Source organism: Leptopilina heterotoma, unplaced genomic scaffold (assembly GCF_015476425.1).
Source record: "Leptopilina heterotoma isolate Lh14 unplaced genomic scaffold, ASM1547642v1 Lhet_7, whole genome shotgun sequence".
In the NCBI taxonomy this organism is placed as follows: Eukaryota; Metazoa; Arthropoda; class Insecta; order Hymenoptera; family Figitidae; genus Leptopilina; species Leptopilina heterotoma.
Window position 1 is genome coordinate 309,214 of NW_025111161.1, and position 24,143 is coordinate 333,356.

At 25.0% G+C, this 24,143-nt stretch overlaps 2 protein-coding genes across 10 annotated transcripts in view; one reads left to right on the plus strand and one right to left on the minus strand.

The window, feature by feature from the left end:
- Nucleotides 1–24,143, minus strand: part of LOC122510525 (synaptotagmin-7) — a 405,459-nt gene that overhangs the window by 73,921 nt on the left and 307,395 nt on the right. The window lies entirely within an intron of this gene.
- Nucleotides 1,538–6,549, plus strand: LOC122510530. The gene is made up of 2 exons (XM_043625263.1): nt 1,538–1,777; nt 6,085–6,549. The coding sequence occupies exons 1-2, from the start codon at nt 1,635–1,637 to the stop codon at nt 6,293–6,295; spliced, it is 354 nt and encodes a 117-aa protein (XP_043481198.1). The 5' UTR covers nt 1,538–1,634; the 3' UTR covers nt 6,296–6,549.

Sequence of the window (24,143 nt, forward strand, 5' to 3'; positions counted from 1 at the left end):
ATATACGCTTTTATCGGTAACAGTTTTTTTTAAAATAAAATAAACAGTAATTGTTTTGAACGGTCACTGATAAAACCTACAATTAATTAAAACAACGAGACTCATTAAAATCAAACTCTCATCGATTCTAATTACCATTAACTGAGGCAATCGCCTGAGACTGCTAATTGTAACTGTGTCTTTTGTTTATAAATGCCATTAGGTCAGGCTCATTGGAATAATTTTCTGCTAGTAGCTAAAAATCTTGCCAGTCATTAAAAGAACCATTACTTGAAATTATTATTTTTTTTTTGGTGGAACGATTTTATCGAGTGCATCAGTATTTATTCTCATGTTGCGTTGGTTTAAATTTTAAAATTACCTATTTCTTTATTATAAAATGGAAAATTATTTTCATTATTCTTTGTCTAAATTATTTTTTTTATGTAATGAAATTTATATCAAGAGTAGTTAACTGTTGTTGAACGAAAATTGAAATTAAATGAATTAAAAAATAAATTCAATAAATTTTGATGCTGTTTGTATACTAGACCTAAGCAATGTTGATGTCTATATGAAGCAACGATTCTCAACCGTAAGTGAGATCGTAACCTCGTTTTCGAACTCTGCTACTTAATTAAACTTGGATGAGTCGTAAAATCTTATTGAACACCTGTTAGTTGCAAATTATTTCTTTTTCACGATCTTTCAGACGAAAATAAATAAAAAAAAAAAATTAGCAATACAATGAATTTTTTTTATTTGTTTCACTTCTCTGAAATTAGAATACTAGTTTTAGAGAAGTGAAACAAATAAAAAACTTTCATAAAAATGAAGTAAATAAAAATAAAGTAATTAATATACCCGAATAGAAAATGGAAATATTTTTAAATAAATAAAAAAAGTAAACAAAACTTTAAAATATACAATCTACATATAATAAAATCAGTAATTTACTAGAGCAATAATTTCATTTACTGATAAACTTGTCACACAATATAACCAGCGGTATTTCTCATTAAGGAAATTGGTAACTCATGAAATTAATGCACAACCCCTATTTTCCCACACTAATGAAAAAGAATAATTGAAATGTAAATTATTTTCTAAACTAGCATAATAAATTTATGAATATTATTAATATAGGAAATTTATAATAATGCTTACATTTTTTGGAAATAAAAATAAGTTTTTTTCTTCCCATAGTTTGTCATATACTTTTCTCATGGTTTGAAAATAAAAAAAATAATATTGTTTCTTTTCTATAGTTTGAAAATATAAAAAAAAAAATTTTCGACAGTTTGAAAATATAAAAAAATCAAATTGAAATTCATATTTGTATTTTGAAAGTGATTTTAAAAAATTTATAGCGATAGGTTATAATAAATTGTGGAAAGTGATAAAAAAAGGAATTGCATTTTCGTTTCTTGGTTGACTTGTGAAGTGAACACTATTCGCCGAAGAGTCAGATCTCGAGTGACAATTTTACTTTCCAAGTAGTGATTTCCATGAATTTACTTTTTTCGAAGAGAACAATCGATGAAGCTTATAAAAGAGAGAAAAAGGACATTGCGCGCACAAGAAAGTGAGAAACTCTCTGTGTATATATTGAGAATTCAAATAAGATTTGCCGAGAATAAACTAGCTTCACCGACATGATAGTTCTTTGCAAAATAAGTGACCGTGTTAATTGTTCTGTGTTACGTAAGAGAATCGATTTATGTGACAAACCCACCCTCAAGAAACATCAGCGTAATATAACGTTTTATAGTGTTACAGCCTCAAGGAGCATATACAAGTAGCTATATATAATTATTATAAACAAAAAATAATAACATAGGTACTAGCAACAAAAACAAAACATACCAGCTAACTTCTTACATACTTTTTTTAAAAATAAAATTATCAATTTTAAGAAAAATAGAATTTAAAATTTTTTAATTCAAATTATTTTTCATAAAAATAAAATATAAATTGGAATATAGATTATTACTGTTATAACCACAATAATTGTATATTCTGAGACAAGGGATTCAAGGAAAACTCTGACATAGACATTTTTATTAAAATTACTGGAAAAATTAAATTTTTAGAATTCATTAGAAAATTCTTAATTTTTGGCGTCCTTTTTGTTTGCCTTATAAAAATCACCACAAATTCTAATATTAAATAATTAGTTAATGCTATAAATTGCAAATCATCAGAATTCATAACAGTTGGAAATTTTTAGTTTAATTTTCTGAACTAACATATAATAGTTAATATATTAATAACCACACGGTTGACGAGCACTTAAACATATATTTAATACCACCATTAAATATATAATGTTAAAATTTTCCAATTTTGACCTAAATTTTAATATTCTATTTCTCTTTTCAACCGAATTTTCAAATTAAATCTTTACATATTACCTCACGTTAGATTAATAAATATAATAAATAAATCCAAACCAATATATTTTAAGTGAATTTAAAAATGAATGAAGCAACATTAGAAATAAAACCAGATTAACAAATTTTGTGATTAAATAGATGAAAAATTGCAATTTAAAGTCGATTATTTTTCAGATATAAAACATATTATTAGAAAATCCGAGTCCAAAGTGTTTTAATTGATTCCTGTAATTAATGAAAATTAAACGTGACCTAGATTTTACTTTTTTGCATATATTCAAATACCGTTAAATGATGTCGTGTATTATACACTATATGCACGCAGAAAAAAATTAAATATATCGCGGAGAAAAAAAGGAAAACTTTTAAAGAGGAGAAAATTACAGAAATTGAATTTAAAAATGAAGTTTTCCAAAGAGAGAGAGCACGTGCTATGGTCAGCAAAAGAAGCTTTAAACACGATTCATAAATTTGCCAACTCCACATGTTTTTATGCAGTTTAAATCACACGAACAAAGAAAATCTCTCTAGAATAATCGCTGTAGTAAATCTTTACACGACAGATAAACCTAGGATCTTAACGTGTCTCTTTAAAAAAACACGTTATTTGATTGCCCACCAAACTAATGTATTTAAAATGTCAAAAAGATAAATTGCCGTCACAGTAAAACGTGAGGTGTTAAAATAACACCAGAATGAATTAAAATAATCTGCAACAGTTTAATACCTTTAGGATTAAATTAACACCAAAAAGGATTAAAATAATATATTTTGGTGTGATTCTTCTCTGATATTCAATTATTTTAGAAAACTTTAATCAAATTCTTGTCAAAATTTCAATTATTTTCAAAAGTTTTCTAAAATTCTATGATTTTCAATATCTACTATTTCAATAAAATTTTCCAAAAGAATTCCATTATTACAAAAAAATTTAAATAAAATTCTACGCAAACATTCAATTATTTTCATAAATAATAAAAATTTTTACAGGAATTCAATTATTTACAAATTTTTTTATAAATTTCTTCGCAATAATTCAATTATTTTCATAAATAAATAATAACATTTTTACAGGGATTCAATTATTTTTATAAATAATAAAATTCTTTTAGGAATTCAATTATTTTCATAAATAATAAAACTCATTGCAGAATTTCAATTATTTTTAATGCAATTTTAATCAAATTCTTTAAAAAATGAAATTATTCTTAAAAAATTTTATTAAAATTCGTCCAAAGAATTCAATGATATAAAAAATTTGTTGATAACATTTTTTATGAAAATTTAATTTCAAGAAACATGAAATTAGTAAATTATTTATTTTTGTCTTTAAATAATTTAATTCTCGTAGAATTTACTAACAAAAATGGTTTTAAAAATGAATTTCAGTTAAAATTTGAAATTATATTTAAATATTAAAAGCATTATAACGTGGATTTTTAGAAATAATTAAATTTTGAAAAAGTTTCAAACTAAAATCATTGAAATTTAAACAAAAAATATTTGACTTTCACTCCACTTTCACTCTACTTTCACTTTCACTTTACTCTCACTTTATTCTCAATTCAGTTTCACTCACTCTCACTTTACATTCACCTGAATTTTACTGTTACTTTATTAACATTAAATTTAACATTATTTACACTACAAGTTTTCTCAAAAATTGAAAGGTAATTAATTTTCTTAAAATTTTTAAGATAAGTTGAATTCAATAAAAATAAAGTGACAGTCGAAGAGAAGTGAAAGTTAAGCGAGAGTGATGTGAAAGTGAAGTGAAATTAAAGTGAAATTGAAGTGAAAGCAAACTGAAAGTGCAAAAAAAGTGAAAGTTAAGTGAAATTAAAGTGTAACTAAAATGAAAGTGCAAGTTAAGTGAACTTAAAGTGAAATTAAAGGGAAATTAAAGTGAAAGTAAAGTGAAAGCAATTTTAATCAAATTAAAAATTAAATTAAAATTCGTCCGAAGAATTTAATAATTTAAAAAATTTGTTGATAACATTTTTAGAGAATTTAATTTTAAGAAACATGAAATTAATAAATTATTTATTTTTGTATTTAAATAATCGAATTCTGGTAAAATTTATTCATAAAAAAGTTTTTAAAAATGAATTTAATTTTAAGAAATAGGTATTTAATTATTCAATAAATTATTTACTTTTGCATTTAAATAATTGAATTCTCGTAGAATTTTTCAATAAAAATTGATTTAAAAATTTCATTAGTAATTTTAAAGATTATTTAGGTTTTTAAAAATTTTAATTGAATTTTGGAAAAATTGTAAATAATTGCATAAATTCAATTATTTTCAAAAGTAATCAAATTCTTTTCCAAAATTCAATTATTTTTAAATTTTTTAAGTTTTTAACAAAATTTTTGTTAAAATTCAATTTTTTAAAATTTTTTAATAAAATTCATTTCAAACTTTGAATTATTTTCAAAAATGCTCCTCAATTTCATATGAATTCTATTATTTACAAAATTCTTTATGAAAATTCAATTTTAAGAAATAGGTATTTTTAATTATTCAATAAATTATTTATTTTTGTATTTAAATAATTGAATTCTTGTAGAATTTACTAATAAAAATGGTTTTTAAAATGAATTTCAGTTAAAATTTTAGATTATAATTAAATATTAAAAGCATTATAACGTGGATTTTTAGAAATAATTAAATTTTGAAAAAGTTTCAAACTAAAATCATTGAAATTCTTAATTTTTCATATTTTTGACAAACAATTCTGTAGAATTAATTCTTTTTAAAAGTTTAATAAGATTTTTATTGAAATTATTTTAAGTGTTATATTTTTCAATATAATATTTAATTGCAGAATTTCCGAATAATTGAAATTTTGTAAAATTGAATTGTAAACGAATGAATTTGAAAGTTCTCATAAAACTCATCGCAGCGTTTCAATTATTTTTCATACAATTATAATTGAATTCTTTGAAAAAAGTAATTATTTACTTTTGCATTTAATTAATTAAATTCTTGTAGAATTTTCTAATAAAAATTGATTTTCATTTCATAAAAATGAATTTCATTTAAAATTTTAGATTATAATTGAATATTAAAAGCAATATAGCGTGAATTTTTAGAAATAATTGAATTTTGAAATTAATTTTTTTGAAAAAGTTTAATTGAATTTTCTTTTATATTATTTGAAGTTTTTATTTTCTAATATGCATTTAATTAAAGAATTTAGGAATAATTGAAATTTCGTGAAAATGAATATTGTAAACAAATGGATTTGAAAATTGCCAAAGAACTTTTTCGAAAATGATTAAAAATAATATATATAAAGTAAAATAGTTAAAAATTTTTGAAAATAATAATTGAATTGAAATAATGAAAATAATTTTGAAGAAGTATAATATTCTTATAATATAAAATAATGATTTTATTACTTGGTCATTTCCAATTATTATAAAATATGAAGAAATCGATGACTTCGAGTCGAAGACTCGGAGTTATCGATATCTTCATGTTTTATAGTTATAAAAAAATTGAATGAACTAAAATTTCATTCATTGTAAAAAATAACACCAAAATTGATTATTTTAATCTTTTTTGGTGTTAATTTAATCTGCAGCACTTTTTAATACCTCACGATTTACTGTGGCAACAAATTATTAGTGAGAATGAAATTTATGAATTTTTTTAATAAAAATTTTACAATTCTCTGTTTATAAAAAAACCATTTTTTTATAGATACATCTCGCAACTTTTGGAGAAATTTTCCATTTTTAACTATGACTTTATGTTTAACATATTTTATCATCGGGAGGCATATTACGATCACAATAAAGGAGGCGTAAATATCAGGCTTGATAATAGCAGCAGTCGCGTGTTAAGGAAGGAAACGACTGGAAAAATATATAAGTGCAATAAGTTGACAAAAAAATCACACCGAGTTACATAAATGAAATGTATGTTTCAAGATTTTCACGTCTTGCGGTGCATAATGTCTGGGATACTTCATTTTTTACATTCTCCTAAACTCCTAAATTTGAAATATGTCATCATTATGTACTTTATTACTGTATTAAAATTCTCGCAGAAAAAAGTACGTAAAACTAGAGATTGGTGACAGAAGCAAATGTACTTTTTGAATTTCAAATTGGATATTTCTGCTTTTATAGTCATGGAAATTGTCTATTTGCTATATAGGTTGAAGGTATGCTACAAAGTAGATGCAAGCAATTATAAATAAATGTCTGACTGAAATAACTTTTTCTTTATTTCTTTAATTTACAAATATTACCATTTTTTACTCAATGAATCGTTAATAAATTACGTAATAATTTTTTTCAAAAAACGACTTTTTTGAAAAAAACTTATTTTTTTCAGGAACTACTTAACCGATTTGAATAAAATTTAAATATGTTATAAACATAAATAAGATATTCATAAATAAAACAATTTAAAAAAAAGATTTCAAAATTTTTTTTTTTAAATTCTAAATTAATTAATACCTAATTATTTTTAAGATTTTCAAAAAAAAAACATTTTTTTTAAGTAGATTTTGAACAAAATGAGTTTTTTTGGTTTTTTTCAAAAAAGTCGTTATAAAAAAATCAAAAATTTATTTTAAAAAAATTATTAATGTCTTTTATAAAAAAAGTCCGATTTTTTTCAAATTTTTGTTCACTAGATTTTTTGTTGACTAGATTCTGACCATAGTCAAAATATAAAAATTTTTAGGTTTTAAACTATTTTTGCCGTTGCTCATGTTTCGGTATATTTTTGAATTAGCTTATATAAAGAAAGGAAATAAATAATCCCTTAATATTTTAAGTAAATGCAATGAATTTAGTTTTCGAGCTATACTAAACAGTTACTGAAGTGAACTCTAACCCTGCAGGGCAGATAGCCGGTAGCTGCTTCTAATAACCGGTCACGTAATTGAATGTTATGTCATTATTAGGCGTCAATATATTTGTGATAGTCAAACTTCGTCAGAAGACTTATTATATGCCTCCGGAATCAATGACTCAGTGTTAGTAATTAAATAATTATTTCCATACACAAATCTTGTGTAAAACTTTCGTTTTTTGCAAAAAAAAAAAAAAAATTTCAAGAAACATTATGTTTTATCATAAATTTACATTTTATCTACAATATTTATAAACATAAATCATCACCCAAACCCAAACAAAAATTTATTGTAGTCATTTCAGGGAAATTCCTCGAGAATTCCTCGGTATCATTTCCGGGAACTTTTTCACGTGGGATGTGAAATTTGGAATCCGGGATAATTCATGTAATTGACCCTTAAAATATGCGTTGGAGTGAGTAAAAAAATGAAATTAATTTTGAGTGAGGAGAAAAGTTATTTAATAAGTCGGAAGAAAATGACCGAGTGGCATTTTGAAAAAATAGATTTATAATTATATCGTAGGAGGGAAATGATTGAACAAAGCCATAAAGAGCAATATGGAATTGAAAACAGAAGCCTTATCTACAATGAGGTGTATGAAAAAATTATTAGGATTAAAAACCATTTCCTTGGTATTTTCTAAGTTAAGATAGAAAATACATATATATATGTAAACATTAAAATTATTCTTCGATCTCATGTTTCACAAGAGAATCTCCTTATAATAATTTATGAATTTTATTATAATTTAATTTATAATTTAATTTATAATTTATTAATACTCTTTTTTTAATATAAGGAAAAATATTTTTTTTTAAATTATCCAGATTAACGTTTGAGAGAAAATTGAACGTCTCTATTTAGAAAATTTGGAAAATTGTTAGTTTCGGATGATATTGGCGGATAATAGTCTCTTGAAAAACTACTCGGTTACGATTTGCACTCTGTATAAAGTGTCTCCAAAAGCAATATATTTCAAGGGCTAATAAAAACCTGCCCCAATCGCTGTCATGATTCTAAGAGAAATTCACGCCCACTTGATAAATACTATTGTCTCCGCAGTTCGATTCTTCAAACCACTTCCGATTTAATATCGACCCACAAAATATATTCCATTAGTAGTAAAAGAATAATAGAAAATTTCTCTCATATAACTAAATCAAAAGTCAACATATTTCTTATTTTACTTCATTCCTTTATTTTATAGCTCCAAATTTTTAATAGTAAGAAAAATAATATTCACAGAAATTTCTACTTCCATTAAAAAAAATAAAAAAAAAAAAAATAATTTTAAACAAAAAATATTTTGCAAGTGAACATTTCATTCAATGAATTGAAGCTCTTGATCAGTTCTCTTATACTTTCGAAAAAACCCGTTCTTTTATACACAATAATCCGTATTTAATAAATTATAATTAAAATGAAAATATTTCAGCAATTTTGAAATTTCCATTTGTTAAAGAATTTTTTACAAAGCCATTTTTAAATTAAATTTTAATTTTTTTTTAATGAAGCATTCCATTCTTTTAAGCTGCAAATTAATTAAACTTTCTCTCTATATATATATATTATGACCATAAAAAGTTGTGTAAAAATATATAATAAAATTTTGATTAAAATATTTTACTAAAAAGTATACTAATTTTAAAAATTATAGTTGAAAAAATGTTTCATATTTTTCAGGAAAATTTATATTATTTCTTTTATGTGCATTTTCCTTGTTTAGTAAACAACTTTACACCGTTGACAGTTTTAATATATTCTGACAAATCTCTAAATCCCCACAAGTAGAATTTAATGACAAAGAAAAAGTAAAAAATGCTTTCAAACTTATCTGGTAAAAAAAATTGAAATTCTATTTTTCCGATACTTTATTCAGGGATAAAATTTTTAATAATAAAAATGCAATTGTTGGGAAATGGAAATTTTTAATACTTTTTAATGAACATCGTTTTAGCGGGTACATTTACAAACTATAATAAATTATAAATGTTAAAATTAAAATTCTTGTTCTATAAATCATGGCGAAACAAAATAATATAGCACGGGATCGATTATATAATTTCACTCCACTTTTGTTCCACTTTCACTCCAATTTCACTTTTATTTAAATTTTATTTTCACTCCAGTTTGACTCCACTTTCACTTTTTCTCAAACTTTATTTTTACTTCACTTTAGCTACAATTTCACTTTTACTCAAATTTTATTTTCACTGCACTTTCACTCTACTTTCACTTAAAATTTACTTTTACTCAAATTTTCTTTTCACTCTACTTTCACTTCACTTTCACTCAAATTTTACTTTTACTCCATTTTTATTTTCACTGCACTTTCACTTTTAGTCAAATTTTATTTTCACTCTACTTTCACTTCACTTTCACTCCAATTTCACTTTTACTCAATTTTTATTTCCCCTGCACTTTCACTTTTACTCAAATTTTATTTTTACTACACTTTCACTGCACTTTCACTCCAATTTTACTTTTACTCAATTTTTATTTTCACTGCACTTTCACTTTTACTGAAATTTTATTTTCACTCTACTTTCACTTCACTTTCACTCCAATTTCACTTTTATTCAATTTTTATTTTCACTGCACTTTTACTTTTACTCAAATTTTATTTTTACTACACTTTCACTGCACTTTCACTCCAATTTTACTTTTACTCAATTTTTATTTTCACTGCACTTTCACGTTTACTCAAATTATATTTTTACTCCACTGTCACTCTACATTTATTTTCACTCAAATTTTATGTTCACTCCACTTTCTCTCTACATTTATTTTCACTCCACTTTAACTAAAATTTTATTTTCAATCCACTTTCACTCAAATTTTATTCTCACTATACTTCCACATTCATTTTCACTCCGCTTTCACTCTAATTTTATTTTTACTACACTTTCTCTATTTATTTAAGTGCAAATTAATGTTGATTTAAAATGAAATTAGAGTGAAATTGGAGTAAAAAGAAATTTTAATTGAAAGTGTAGTATAAATAAAACTTGAGTAAAAGTGAAAGTGGAGTAAAAATAAAGTTTAAATGACAGTGAAAGTGGAGTGAAAATGAAATTTGAGTGAAAGTAAATGTAGAGTAAAAGTGGAGTAAAAATAAAATTTGAGTGAAAGTAAATGTAGAGTGAAAGTAGAGTGAAAATATAATTTGAGTAAAAGTGAAAGTGCATTGAAAATAAAAATTAAATGAAAGTAAAGTGTAGTGGAGTGAAAAGTAAAGTAAAAGTGGAGTAAAAATAAAATTTGTGGGAAAGTAAAAGTGGAGTAAAAATAAAATTTAAGGGAATGTGAAAGTGGAGTGAAAATAAAATTTGAGTGAAATTAAATGTAGAGTGAAAGTGGAGTGAAAATAAAATTTGAGTAAAAGTGAAAGTGCATTGAAAATAAAAATTCAGTAAAAGTGAAAGGAACTGAAAGTGAAGTGAAAATGGAGAGAAGTTGAAAATTCAGTAAAAGTGAAAGTGGAGTGATAATAAAATTTGAGTAAAAGTGAAAACGGAGTGAAAGTGAAGTGAAAGTAGAGTGAAAATAAAAATTGAGTAAAAGTAAAAGTGGAGTGAAGGTAAAGTGAAACTAAAGTGAAAATAAAATATGAGTAAAACTGAAAGTGGATTAAAAATAAAATTTGAGTAAAAGTGAAATTGGAGTGAAAGTGAAGTGAAAGTGGAGTGAAAATAAAAATTGAGTAAAAGTAAAAGTGGAGTGAAGGTAAAGTGAAACTAAAGTGAAAATAAAATATGAGTAAAACTGAAAGTGGATTAAAAATAAAATTTGAGTAAAAGTGAAATTGGAGTGAAAGTGAAGTGATAGTGTAATAAAAGTAAAATGAAAATGGAGTGAAATTACATAATCGATCCCCAGTTTTTTTTTTGTCTTATTGTGTGTAAAAGTTTTTTGAAATTAGAGTAAACATTAAATTGCTCATTAAATAGGATCAAGTGAGGAGAGAAAAAATTTTCCGGTGGGTGGAGGATGGTGGTGCTCATCAGAAGCAGTAACTATATCGTATTATATAGATCCTCTCTTTTTATCTACTTATTTTCTTACGCCCCTGGCATTAACTATATTCTTAACGAACGCAATTTTCTTCCAAAAACGAGGGGGAAAAAAATTAACAAGAAAACGTTTGTTCTCACTTCACAATGGTTTGAGTCCAAATGGGTTAAGTGAAAAATCGATGTACGAGAAAAATTCGGACACCTTTTTACCAGTTTGTTTCTCATTCACGTCACTTTCTTTTAACATCTCATATTTTTGCTAAGGAAATAAAAAAAAACTTTTTTGATGAGAAAATAAACTTTTCACCTTTTCCTAAAGAAGAGTTCATTTTATGTATCCTGCAAGGAAAGCTCAGCGCTTCTCGAGAAAATATATTGCGAAATCCTATTGAAAAATAAAATAAAAATGAGAAAATAGGAAGAGAAAAATATAGTACTGTGACTATTGATTCAATTTTTCTATTAAAAAAATAAATATTTGTGAAATTAAATTTTCAAAAAAAAATAGTAAAGTAAAAATAAAATATTGTCAAAATAAGAATTTTTTTTTATTCTTTATATTAAATTTAGTTAATTTAGTTATTATTCTTTTTTTTAAATTGTATTAATTTCATGATGCAGGAAATTTCACAAAACATTTTAGAACTTATACTAGAGAACTGAAAATGCTTCCTGTGGCCTTCAGAAAGTTTCCGCTGCAGAAACAACTAACAGTAAGATATAATTGAAATTGTTCTAGTGTAAATATTTGTTACTATACAAATAGTGACTAAAGATTTTTAAAACAAAGTTGTTGAGAAAAAAGAAAGAGAAAAAAAAATAATACTTAAAAATTGTATGAAAATAATAATAATAAATTTCTCACTTTCTTAAAATGTTTTAATCTCCATGTATCTATTTTTGGTAATTCAAAGTGTCATTTACACGGGTCTAAAGAAAGCAGAAATCGTTTTCAGAAAACCCTTTGAAACTTGGAAAATGACGACCTACATTACTTTGAATCTTCCTACGACGCAAATGCTCTTTTCATGAATTGGCCACTTTTTCCGGAGTGCATATACGGATATATGGCTAAAATTTATATATTTTTATTTTCTTAAATCATCCCTGAGTATTATTGACTAATCATCGATTTTTATGTTTATGTTCTTATTTTATATTAGAGAAAAAGTGAAAAAAGTCTCCAAGATAAAAGTACTATTATATAAGTTGATCATGTTTTTTGAAACAGTAAAGTAATTTTTGAATGAAGATTACACCGTTTAAAAATATTAACTTTTCTTCACTATTTCAAAACTCAAGCTTGTTTTTCAAAATATTATCTGTGACATTTTATATCTTATAATATTCAAAAAAACGAATTAAATTTTAACATTGAAGTATATTTTTTCCAAAAGTTTCGAATCGATTTTTGACGAAAATTGAAAAACCGAATCTAGAGCGTAACTTGTCACGCAGAAGGCAAGAATCCTTCGCAGACAGCAACAATGTAATATATTGGAGTTTGCCGAGTCACTGGAGGACTTACATTATGTCCCTAAAACCGATAATCCTGACAATGAGTAAGTTTAAAAAAAGTGGTCAAACGCGAGTTACCCTCGATTCCTTTCACGATTAAACAATTTAAATTATTAATTATCAATTCATAAAAGAAACCCTACAAAAGATTTTTATCAAAGTTTGATTATTTTTTAAAATTTAAAGTACGTTTATCGCAAAGCGCATTTTCAAAGGCAGTGCGGTCATGATATCTCAAAAAAATACTGAACCAATCTTTTGAAAAATCTAAACTTTTGGATCCTTTTATTCAGTGTCTTACTAGCAGTTAAATTTTTTAGATAATTAAAGTCTACATAAAGTCGATTAAAAATTAAAAAAAAGAAGCCGTGCGATAAAATATTCGTATAATCTGGCAAGTTTGTTTGAAACTTTTCAAAGATTTTAATATAGTTCTCAAATATAGATAGATGAGGAAAATCAGTGATATTTTCATTAGGAATTTCCACGATTCACTACAGCAATTCAGATCGGGATTAATCTTCATCTGTTGCTATTGTTTAATGAACGAAATTCTTACTTTGGAATGAATTGCAGCAGAAGCGAACAGAAGCAATAGGTATTTCTAGTATTTTCCGAAAATCCATGTATAGTTGAAAGAAATTTGAATAATTTGTTTTCTATCAATAAAATGTTATGTGATTTAAAACTAATAGTACAATATTATTCAAATTAAAGCAATTTTTAATCTACCTGAATAATTTAATTTTACAATTGGTATTTAATATGTAATGTCCCCGTGACTTTTCTTAAAATTTTTTGTTAAAGTATTATAGTAAGTTAGTAAATTAGTTACTAACTTACTAACTAACTTCGTAACATAGTTACTAAATTCAATTGTGCTTAAAAGTTTTTAAAAATTCTCGTTAAAATTTCAATTTTCTTTATAAATAATTAAATTCTTCTCTGATATTCAATTATTTTACAAAATTTTAATTAAATTCTTGTCAAAATTTCAATTATTTTCAAAAGTTTTCTAAAATTCAATAATTTTTAATATCTACTATTTCAATAAAATTTTCCAAAAGAATTCCATTTTAAAAAAAAATTTGAATAAAATTCTACGCAAACATTCAATTATTTTCATAAATAATAAACATTTTTACAGGAATTCAATTATTTACAATTTTTTTTATAAATTTCTTCGCAATATTTCAATTATTTTCATAAATATTAACATTTTTACAGGGATTCAATTATTTTTATAAATAATAAAATTCTTTTAGGAATTCAATTATTTTCATAAATAATAAAACTCATTGCAGAATTTCAATTATTTTTAATGCAATTTTAATCGAATTCCTCGAAAAATGTAATTATTCTCAAAAATTTTATTAAAATTCGTCTAAAGAATATAATGATTTAAAAAATTTGTTGATAACATTTTTTATGAGAATTTAATTTCAAGAAACATTAAAATAATAAATTATTTATTTTTGTATTTAAATAAATGAATTTTCGTAGAATTTACTAATAAAAATTGTTTTAAAAATGAATTTTAGTTTAAATTTTTGTTCATAATTAAATATTAAAAGCATTATAAACGTGGATTTTTAGAAATAATTAAATTTTAAAAAAGTTTCAAACTAAAATCATTAAAATTTAAACTAAAAATATTTGGAAGAATGGTGCGATTCAATAACTTTACTTCAGTTTCACTTACTCTCACTTCACTTTCACTCCACTTCCACTCTACTTTCACTCTACTTCACTCTCACTTTACTTTCACCTGACTTTTACTGTTAATTTATTAACGTTGAATTTAACATTATTTACACTACAAATTTTCTTAAAAATTGAAAGGTAATTAATTTTCTTGAAATTTAAAAAAAAAAGTTGAATTCAATAAAAATACAGTAAATGTCGAAAAGAAGTGAAAGAGGAATGAAAGTGAAGTGAAAATAAAGTGAAAGTGAAGTGAAAATTAAGCGTGAGTGATGTGAAAGTGAAGTGAAATTAAAGTGGAATTAAAGTGAAAGCAAACTGAAAGTGCAAAAAAAAGTGCAAGTTAAGTGAAATTAAAGTGAAACTAAAGTGAAAGTGCAAGCTGAGTAAACTTAAAGTAAAAGTGCAAGTTAAGTGAAATTAAAGTAAAAATAAAGTGAAAGTGCAAGTTAAGTGAAATTAAAGTGAAACTAAAATGTAAGTGCAAGTTAAGTGAACGTAAAATGAAATTAAAAGGAAATTAAAGTAAAAGTGAAGTAAAAGTGAAGTGAAAGCAATATTAATCGAGTTCCTCGAAAAATGGATTTAAAAATGAATTTCAGTTAAAATTTTAGATAATAATTGAACATTAAAAGCATTATCGCATGAATTTTTATAAATAATTAAATTTTGAAAAGGTTTCAAATTAAAATCTTTATGAAAATTAGAATTTTTCACACTTTTAACTAACAATTCTGTAGAATTTATTTTTTTAAGAAGTTTAATTGAATTTTTTTTTAAATTATAAGTTTTTATTTTCTAATATATATTTAATTGAAGATTTTTCGAATAATTGAAATTTCGTAATATTGAATTGTAAACGAATGAATTTGAAAGTTCTCATAAAACTCATCGCAGCGTTTCAATTATTTTTCATATAATTATAATTATTGAATTCCTTGAAAAATGTAATTATGTTCATGCAAGTTTTAATAAAATTCGACAAAAGAATTCAATTATTTAAAAATTTGTTACTAAAATTCTTTATGAGAATTGAATTTTAAGAAATATTCAATTATTCAATAAATTATTTACTTTTGCATTTAAATAATTAAATTCTTGTAGGATTTTCTAATAAAAATTGATTTTCATTTCATAAAAATGAATTTCAGTTAAAATTTTAGATTATAATTGAATATTAAAAGCAAGATAGCGTGAATTTTTAGAAATAATTGAATTTTGAAATTAATCTTTTTTTAAATTATTTGAAGTTTTTATATTTTCTAATATGCATTTAATTAAAGAATTTAGGAATAATTGAAATTTCGTGAAATTGAATATTGTAAACAAATGGATTTGAAAATCGCCAAAGAACTTTTTCGAAAATTATTAAAAATAATAGATATAAAGTAAAATTGTAGTTTTCAATTTTTGAAAATAATAATTGAATTGAAATAATGAAAATAATAATAATGAAATTTTGAAGAAGTATAATATTTTTATAATATAAAATAATGATTTTATTACTTGGTCATCTTTAATTATTATAAAATATGAAGAAATCGATGAGTCCGAGTCGAAGACTCGGAGTTATCGATATCTTCATGTTTTATACTTATAAAAAAATTTAATGAACTAAAATTTCATTCCTTGGAAAAAATAACACTAAAATTGATTATTTTAATCTTCTTTTGGTGTTATTTTAATTTGCAACACTTTTTAATACCTCACGATTTACTGTGACTATAGTGGCCACCCGTGCTCTCTGAAGGTTGAGAGCTTTTATTTTATGAAGCCCGTTGCCTTAGTTCGAAACCTTCGGTTTCGTAAATAAATCAGGCAATTAAATTAAAATAAAAACTGGTTCCCTTCGGGGGATAACAAATAAAAAATTCGTGAACTGTTAAAACAATGTAATTTTTAATTTGAAGAAGAAAAAGAATACTCTTTGTTATTCAATGAAATGTTTCTTCACATGTGTTTCGTTTTACTGTTGGTAATGAAAATTTAAATTACACCCCAGGAAATTGTAATAAGAGCGATATTAAATTATACATTTGCATTAGCATTAGAATGCCAGTCAGAAATGATAGTCGTACAAAGTGTGCTTACGCGAAATGAGATTTGGAATTTTAGAGGAATTTTGAAAACGTCTAAGGAAAATAAGAAAATCATATATAGAGACGTCCTGTCATTTTATGACCGTGCGACTAGTGAAGAATATGGAATATCCGTTTAAGTTTGCCTGAAACAATTTTAATAAAATGATTCAAGAGGCGAATTCCCTAATTTACAATAGGATCTTCAGCGCTCTATTTTCTCGAACTTAGTTCGGAATTTCAAATGCGACGACCTACTTTATTCTGATGCCCTGACGTACATACAAATGTTCAGCCTTATTGATTTCTATACTAGCTGTGGATGCTGTCATTATACAAAGGATTCTATTTACAAGCATATATATATACACAAAGGTTAAAAATGAAATTGTCCGAGAATGGCCTTGAAAATGTGAGTGAAAATGCGGTCTTACCACGTGCTTCTATTCGCCTAGTGTGGGTGTACGTTCGTACCTTGCACGTTTGCAACTTGTCTGCATGCTTATCTTTATAAAGTCACTGAAAATCCGAAAACAAACTTTAGTTTATAATAATATGAATTTTCTCATACTTTTTTTCTCAAATTTTCAGCAATTTTTTTAGTACAATGTTAAAGGATCATGACAAAAATAAAATTCCATTGATAAATATGAAATAGAAATGCGAAAAACACCGAAAGAATTTTCTTAATTTTTGTTGAAGTTACGATTTTTAATTTGTCGAGAAATCTAATAAAGTAATGGATTCCTTGCTTGGCGTCATTTTCCATTGAGAACTTTATACATGACCTCCATCTTCATGAAAGAAACGTGCACAAGAAAGTATTGTCCAATTTGAAGATACACTCTTTTGATTGTGGAAAGCTGGTAAATGATTATTTTTTTTTGAATTGCAAGGACAATTTTTTTCTTTTGAAATTAATGACAAATAAAAAGAACGCTAAATTTTTAATTTTTAATCGTTCCCAGATTACCTTAAATTTTATCAAATTATTTTTAATTTATCAATTTTGTAGTAACAAGTTTACGCTCATTAATTTAAAAATCATAGAACAGAGAGAGAGAGAGATGAAACTTTTTTTCATCATTCATAAATCTAAATAGAATTTAGATACTCCTGACTATGAGTGAAATTCATCATTCATTAGAGGAAGAGGGAAATTTTTTTATGGAAATGAATAGGGAATTGAATTTATGTTGAAGTGTTAGATTTTGATCTTTTGGGAGATGGATAAATTTAAATGAAACTTCAATTTGAGCTAGACTTTGGGGCATACTTGGAATTGGCAAACATTATATGGAAATGCGCCAAGAGTTTGTAACAAGTTGAATGGACTTGGACTGATAAGAGCATTTATGTTGAAAAAGCTTTCATTATCGATTGCCGCTGTTTTATAATTCGATTTCTCTGAATATTTTCAATTGAAACTTTTTTAATATTTATAAGTACCTTAAATTCTTTCCTTAAATGTGCCATAAATTATTTTTTAAATCTTAAAGTGTTGACATTTGATCTAAATAGTCAATAAATCGAAGTCCTTATACTGTAGATAGCAAATTACTCAAACCACTGCCTACGAGTTTTGGTGGTCTCTGCTAACCCTGAGTTTTCTCCACTCCAACAATATTTTCATGTCCATGTGACTTTATTGTTAGTAAATAAACAATAACAATTATTAATAATTAGATTCATAAATTGTACGATTTTTATTAAAAATATAAAAAAACACTCACATTAAGAAAAAATAAATTAAATAGATGAATTTTTAAAAATAAAAATTTTTAGGCAATAATGGTCACCCCAACAGGTGACAAAATTGTCAGAACTAAGTAGCAGGGAGTTAAAAACTTATCGCTTATCTTATCCAACAATCTAACGAAAATAAATCAGTGCCAGAGTTTTAGTTCTATTTTACGATAAATAGTGGATAGAGGAATCCATTACAACCCTTGAGTAAATCTTATCTAAAAAGCGCTTTCAATTTTTAAAAGATCGGTTTACTATTTTTTGAGATACTATGACCAGTGATGTCTTTGGAAATGACGTTTTGAGATAAAATATATTTCAAGTTTTCAAAAAGAATAGAACCTATAAAAAAGCTTTTATAGAGTTTCTTTCAGACAGTGAACTGTGACGGAACTTTCATGAAATCATGTCCCCCTCATAAACTTTGCCATCTTCGAGATCTTGACCCAGAGAGCCGAAATTACGTAGAAAAAACAAAGTCTGAAAATTTTAGGAAAAAAATGTTTTCAAAATTCGTAAATTTTAACAATTGTTTATAATTTATTTTAAACAACAGCAAATTTGAGATATTTTCTGGTCAATACTTCAAGCCTTTTCCTTGCTGAAGAAAACGCACCAACTTTGAATAAAAAATAATAATTTTGTTTAAAGATATTAAGCTTTTTCTAGGTGGGACAGAAATGTTTTCAAAATTCGTAAATTTTAACAATTGTTTAGAATTTATTTTAAACAATAGCAAATTCTAGATACATTCTATACTACGTATACTTGAAGCCTTTTCCTTGCTGAAGAAAACGCACCAACTTTGAATAAAAAATAATAATTTTGTTTAAAGATATTAAGCTTTTTCTAGGTGGGACAGAAATGTTTTCAAAATTCGTAAATTTTAACAATTGTTTAGAATTTATTTTAAACAATAGCAAATTCTAGATACATTCTATACTACGTATACTTGAAGCCTTTTCCTTGCTGAAGAAAACGCACCAAATTTGAATGAAAAATATTCATTTTGTTGAAAGATATTGAGCTTTTTCTAAGTGGGACAAAAATGTCCCAGAATCGTTAAAGAGTTAACGAAACCTAATCCAAAAAAAGGTTACTAGCACAAACACAAACCTAATGTGCTTTTTTAAAATATAATTTACAAAATATACTTAATTTTCTATCCAAATTGCAAGAAATGAGAAAGAAACGTTATGAAAATTTTTTTAAAGAATTATCCTCAAAAGTGAGTCAAAAAAAATTTTCGTTTTTAAAAAATAAAAATTCTAAAATAAAATAAAAACATTTAGTGTATAATGAAAGATTACTTTAATGTATAATATTATCTATCAATTATCCGCTATCTGTCAGTTTCCCATGGTAAAGTAATTACACAAAGTACACGTAAAAGGAATTAATTAAGAGCGGTTGCCAACTGACGACGTTATCCCGTCAAATCTCTCAAAATCAGTTACTACAGCGAAAATATTTGCAAGTCGACGAGCAAGTTTGCTGTGATAAGCAACATCAGTTATAAAATTAATGTAAATTTTACTTTCACAGTAAACTTTTCTGATGTCACAACAAACTTGTAAGTTGTTTTTATTTAGAGAAGAAGATGATACAGGGGAAAATTTTCGGTGCACCATATAACTGCCAGTGCACAGACGTACTTATTTACTTTTGAGGTAAATGTTGTTCCAGCACTCGGCGCACTTGAATGCATTGATTCCTTCCTCAGGCTTGTTGCACTCTTAGGTTCGCATGAGGAACTTATCAGTGGGGCATGTTAGTCTAAGGATGATATCAATGCACAAAAGTGATTTTACGTTATAAATTTAGGATAGTTGTTCTGATGAGTAAGTCTAAACCAATGTTCACCGGAGCGCTCGCGAATTCTTTACAGAAGTTTAAAAAAAAATTATTTTCATAAACAAAATAGGCCAAAATAAAGTTTAAAGTACCTTTTAGTTGGGCTTTATATTTAATCTAAGGTCTACATTAGGTTTAAAATAGAAAAAAGGCGACGTGAGTTTTTTTACTTGAAGTTTATTAAACTTAAGTTTATTGCTCGTCAATTCTATAAAAATTTAATGGAGTACACTCTAAAAATACATGCGTTACGTTAGTAATACACGTGTCTATAGTAAATATAAATTCTCGCTTTACTTTGCAAATGTTAAATGTATAGCCACGTGGCAGCAGCTAATCGTGATTTACCTGCTTGAAACACGTCTTTTTTTTAAGCACACTATCGACTATTGTTATACAGTATATTAGTAAAAAATATACATGCTCTATTTTTTCAAACATATTTAACCCTTTTGTGCCCCTGAAAACCCCAGACAGTAGTTTTTATTGAAACTTGTTATTCGGTGGTTTTTGGACATTTTATTTAAATTGCTTGAATTTTTTTAAATCTGACTCCAAATTCATATACAGCGAATCCAAAAACAAAAATAAAGTGTTGTAAAAAATTATTCACTAAATGTTAATGAAATAAATAGTTGGTTACATAACTGATTTTTTAAACAGTCAATGTTCATTCTATGGCTTAAAATAAATTTCACTACTTTTTGTAATTTATCATTTTTTTAATTGTAGCAGCATCCATTCGGAATTGAAAGAAATTTGCCGCAAATTAATTGCTTAATTTTTATAAGAATTACATAAAATTTTGTAAGTGGGACATATATGTCCCAAAAGTACAAAAGGGTTAAAATATCCTAAAGACATCTTAACAATACTTTAAAACAAACTTTCTGAAGATGTTTTAAGGTTGACCTAAAGATGTCTTAATCAAATTCTACGCCTGACTTGAAGACGTCAAAAAGAATGGATATTTTTTTATTTTTAAACTTTTGGTCCAGATCCAAATTTTCTCTTACTTTAATTTAAATTGTAAAAGATCAAATTAAAATCCTTTAAATAGGTATCAATTTTCAAAAATCCTTTTGAAGTGAATAATGTTCTAAGAGGGAGAAATAGAGAGAGAGAGATCAATACTAAAACCGTGAAATAACAAATAGACAACTGTACCCGTGGCAGTATGTCACTTTTAATGGAAAGGGTAATTTGAACTGAAGGTGAAGGGAGACCTTGTGACGTGGCAAAATAACCCTATTCTAGCTAAAGTAAACAATCTTAAAGAAAGTGAAATTGACTTGAGAGAAAGTGTAAGGAACCTCGAGAAAGAGAAAAAGAACATAGGGGTAAAGTGATCTCTTAAATTTCTCTCAAATGTAGAAAAAATATATGAATTACATAATAACATCTAAAAAATAAAAACTAATAGAGAAGAATTATAACTCAATAGAAACGTTTATACATAGTTTAATAGAAAAAAATTGCATCTGTATTTATCATCATAAAACGAGTTTTTAAAGAATGATAACAAATGATATGCAATTTAGAAGAGTTTAGCTTGTATAAAATGGTATCGATGATCAAATAAATGTTGTAGGAAAGGAAAATGATGGATTAAGGAAAATCAAAAGGGATTATAAATTAATTTTATAATCCCTTTACTCACTTTACTTTCACCTCACTTTCACTTTATTTTTTTGAATTTAACTCAGGTATCCTTTAAAACTTTTAAGAAAATTTAAAATATAAATACTGTTAAAATTTCAACAAGGGATTATAAATAAAGGGATTATAAATTAATTTTATAATCCCTTTACTCACTTTACTTTCACCTCACTTTCACTTTATTTTTTTGAATTTAACTCAGGTATCCTTTAAAACTTTTAAGAAAATTTAAAATATAAATACTGTTAAAATTTCAACAAAAATAAAGTGACAGTGAAAGTGAAGTAAAAGTGAAAGCAAAACTCCCTTTACTCACTTTACTTTCACCTCACTTTCACTTCATTTTTTTGTATTTCACTTAGGTAACCTTTAAAACTGTTAAGAAAATTTAAAACATAAATACTGTAAATAAATTCAACAAAAATAAAGTGACAGTGAAAGTGAAGAGAAAGTGAAAGCAAAACTCCCTTTACTCACTTCACTTTCACCTCACTTTCACTTCATTTTTTTGTTTTTAACTTAGGTAACCTATAAAATTTTTAAGAAAATTTAGAATATAAATAATGTTAAATTCAACAAAAATAAAGTGAAGTGAAAGTAAAGTGAGAATGAAGTGAAAGTGGAGTAAAAGTGAAGTGAGAGTGAAGTGAAAATGGAATGAAAGTGAAAGCAAAGTGAGAATAAAGTGAAAGTGGAGTGAGAGTGAAGTGAAAATGCAGTGAAAGTGAAGTGAAAGTAAAATAAGAGTGAAAGTGAAGTGAGAGTGATGTAAAAATGAAGTAAAAGTGAAGTGAGTGGAAAGTGAAAATAAAGTGAGAGTGAAGTGAAAGTAAAGTGAAAGTAAAGTGAGAATGAAGTGAAAGTGGAGTAAAAGTGAAGTGAGAGTGAAGTGAAAATAGAATGAAAGTGAAATCGAAGTGAGAATAAAGTAAAAGTTGAGTGAGAGTGAAGTGAAAATGCAGTGAAAGTGAAGTGAAAGTAAAATAAGAGTGAAAGTGAAGTGAGAGTGATGTAAAAATGAAGTAAAAGTGAAGTGAGTGGAAAGTGAAAATGAAGTGAGAGTAAAGTGAAAGTAAAGTGAAAGTGAAGTGAGAGGGAAGTAAAAATGGAGTGAAAGTGAAGTGAGAGTAATGTGAAAGTGAAGTGAAATTGAAAATTAGTAAAAAGGAAAGTGAAAGTATAATTTAAAGTTAGTAAAATGGAAAAGTTGAGTTAGAAGTTTTTGAAAGTGAAAGTTTTAAAAAGTGAAGATGATACTAAAATTAAAAGTTGTTAATAGTGGAATTTGGAATTATTATAAAAGTGAAAGTAAAAATACATTATTGAACTTTCGATAGAATATATAAATTTATAGCAAACTTGGCACAACCTTACGCTATACGTCGATCAAAGCTAATAAAAAAATCCTCTACAAAATTTTTACAATTTCGCCTCATTGAAAATTCAACATACCGTCAAATAAAATTCTAATTATTATTTTCTTTTCCTCTAATTTTTTCGTTTCTTTTTTTACATTTTATTCACTTTTTCTAGTATTTTTCTTCTTAAAACTATAAAATTTAATTGAAAAAAGCTTTATAATTTTATCTCAAGTATGTAATCACATAAAATTATAATTGGAAGTTACGACTATACTAAAAAAATTAAATTAAATATTGAAATTTAATAGCAAAATGTTCTTCTTGATTATAAAATGAGAAATGATAAAGCGACATATATTTTTTTATATTTTTTTAATGTTATACTTATAAATAATACTAACATGATATTATTAAATTCAAATGTTCATATATTACAAACTGTCAGATTTTAAGCAAGTAAACCTATAATTTTCTTCTTTAATCGTTGAAAGATGATAAGAAACGAGCTCATATTTAAAAGAAGGAAAAACATATTTCAAAAAATATCTTGTGGATTTTTCATTTATATTTTAAACTACTTGGTAAATGGAAAAAATTTTACACAAAATAAAGTAATAATAAAAATAGAATATTTAAGAGTACTTTGATAAATAACAAAAATAAAATAAAAATATTTTTGACAAAATATATATATATATATGAATAAATGTTAAAAATGTAAAAAGGGAAAAAAAATAAAAAGAGAGTAAAACTTAGAAAAAAAACTAATGACCAAATAATTATAAAAATTAAATTGTATTATCTCGTGGAGCTTCTGTTATTTTGACAAAGAAAATTCTGAGCACGTTTCTTAAGAATTTTTCAGAAAACATTTTTCAGAGTCTGCTGAATCATTTTGTCTACAATGGAAATTCTAACACGATTACTGTCGAGATTAACGTGTTACGAACTTTTA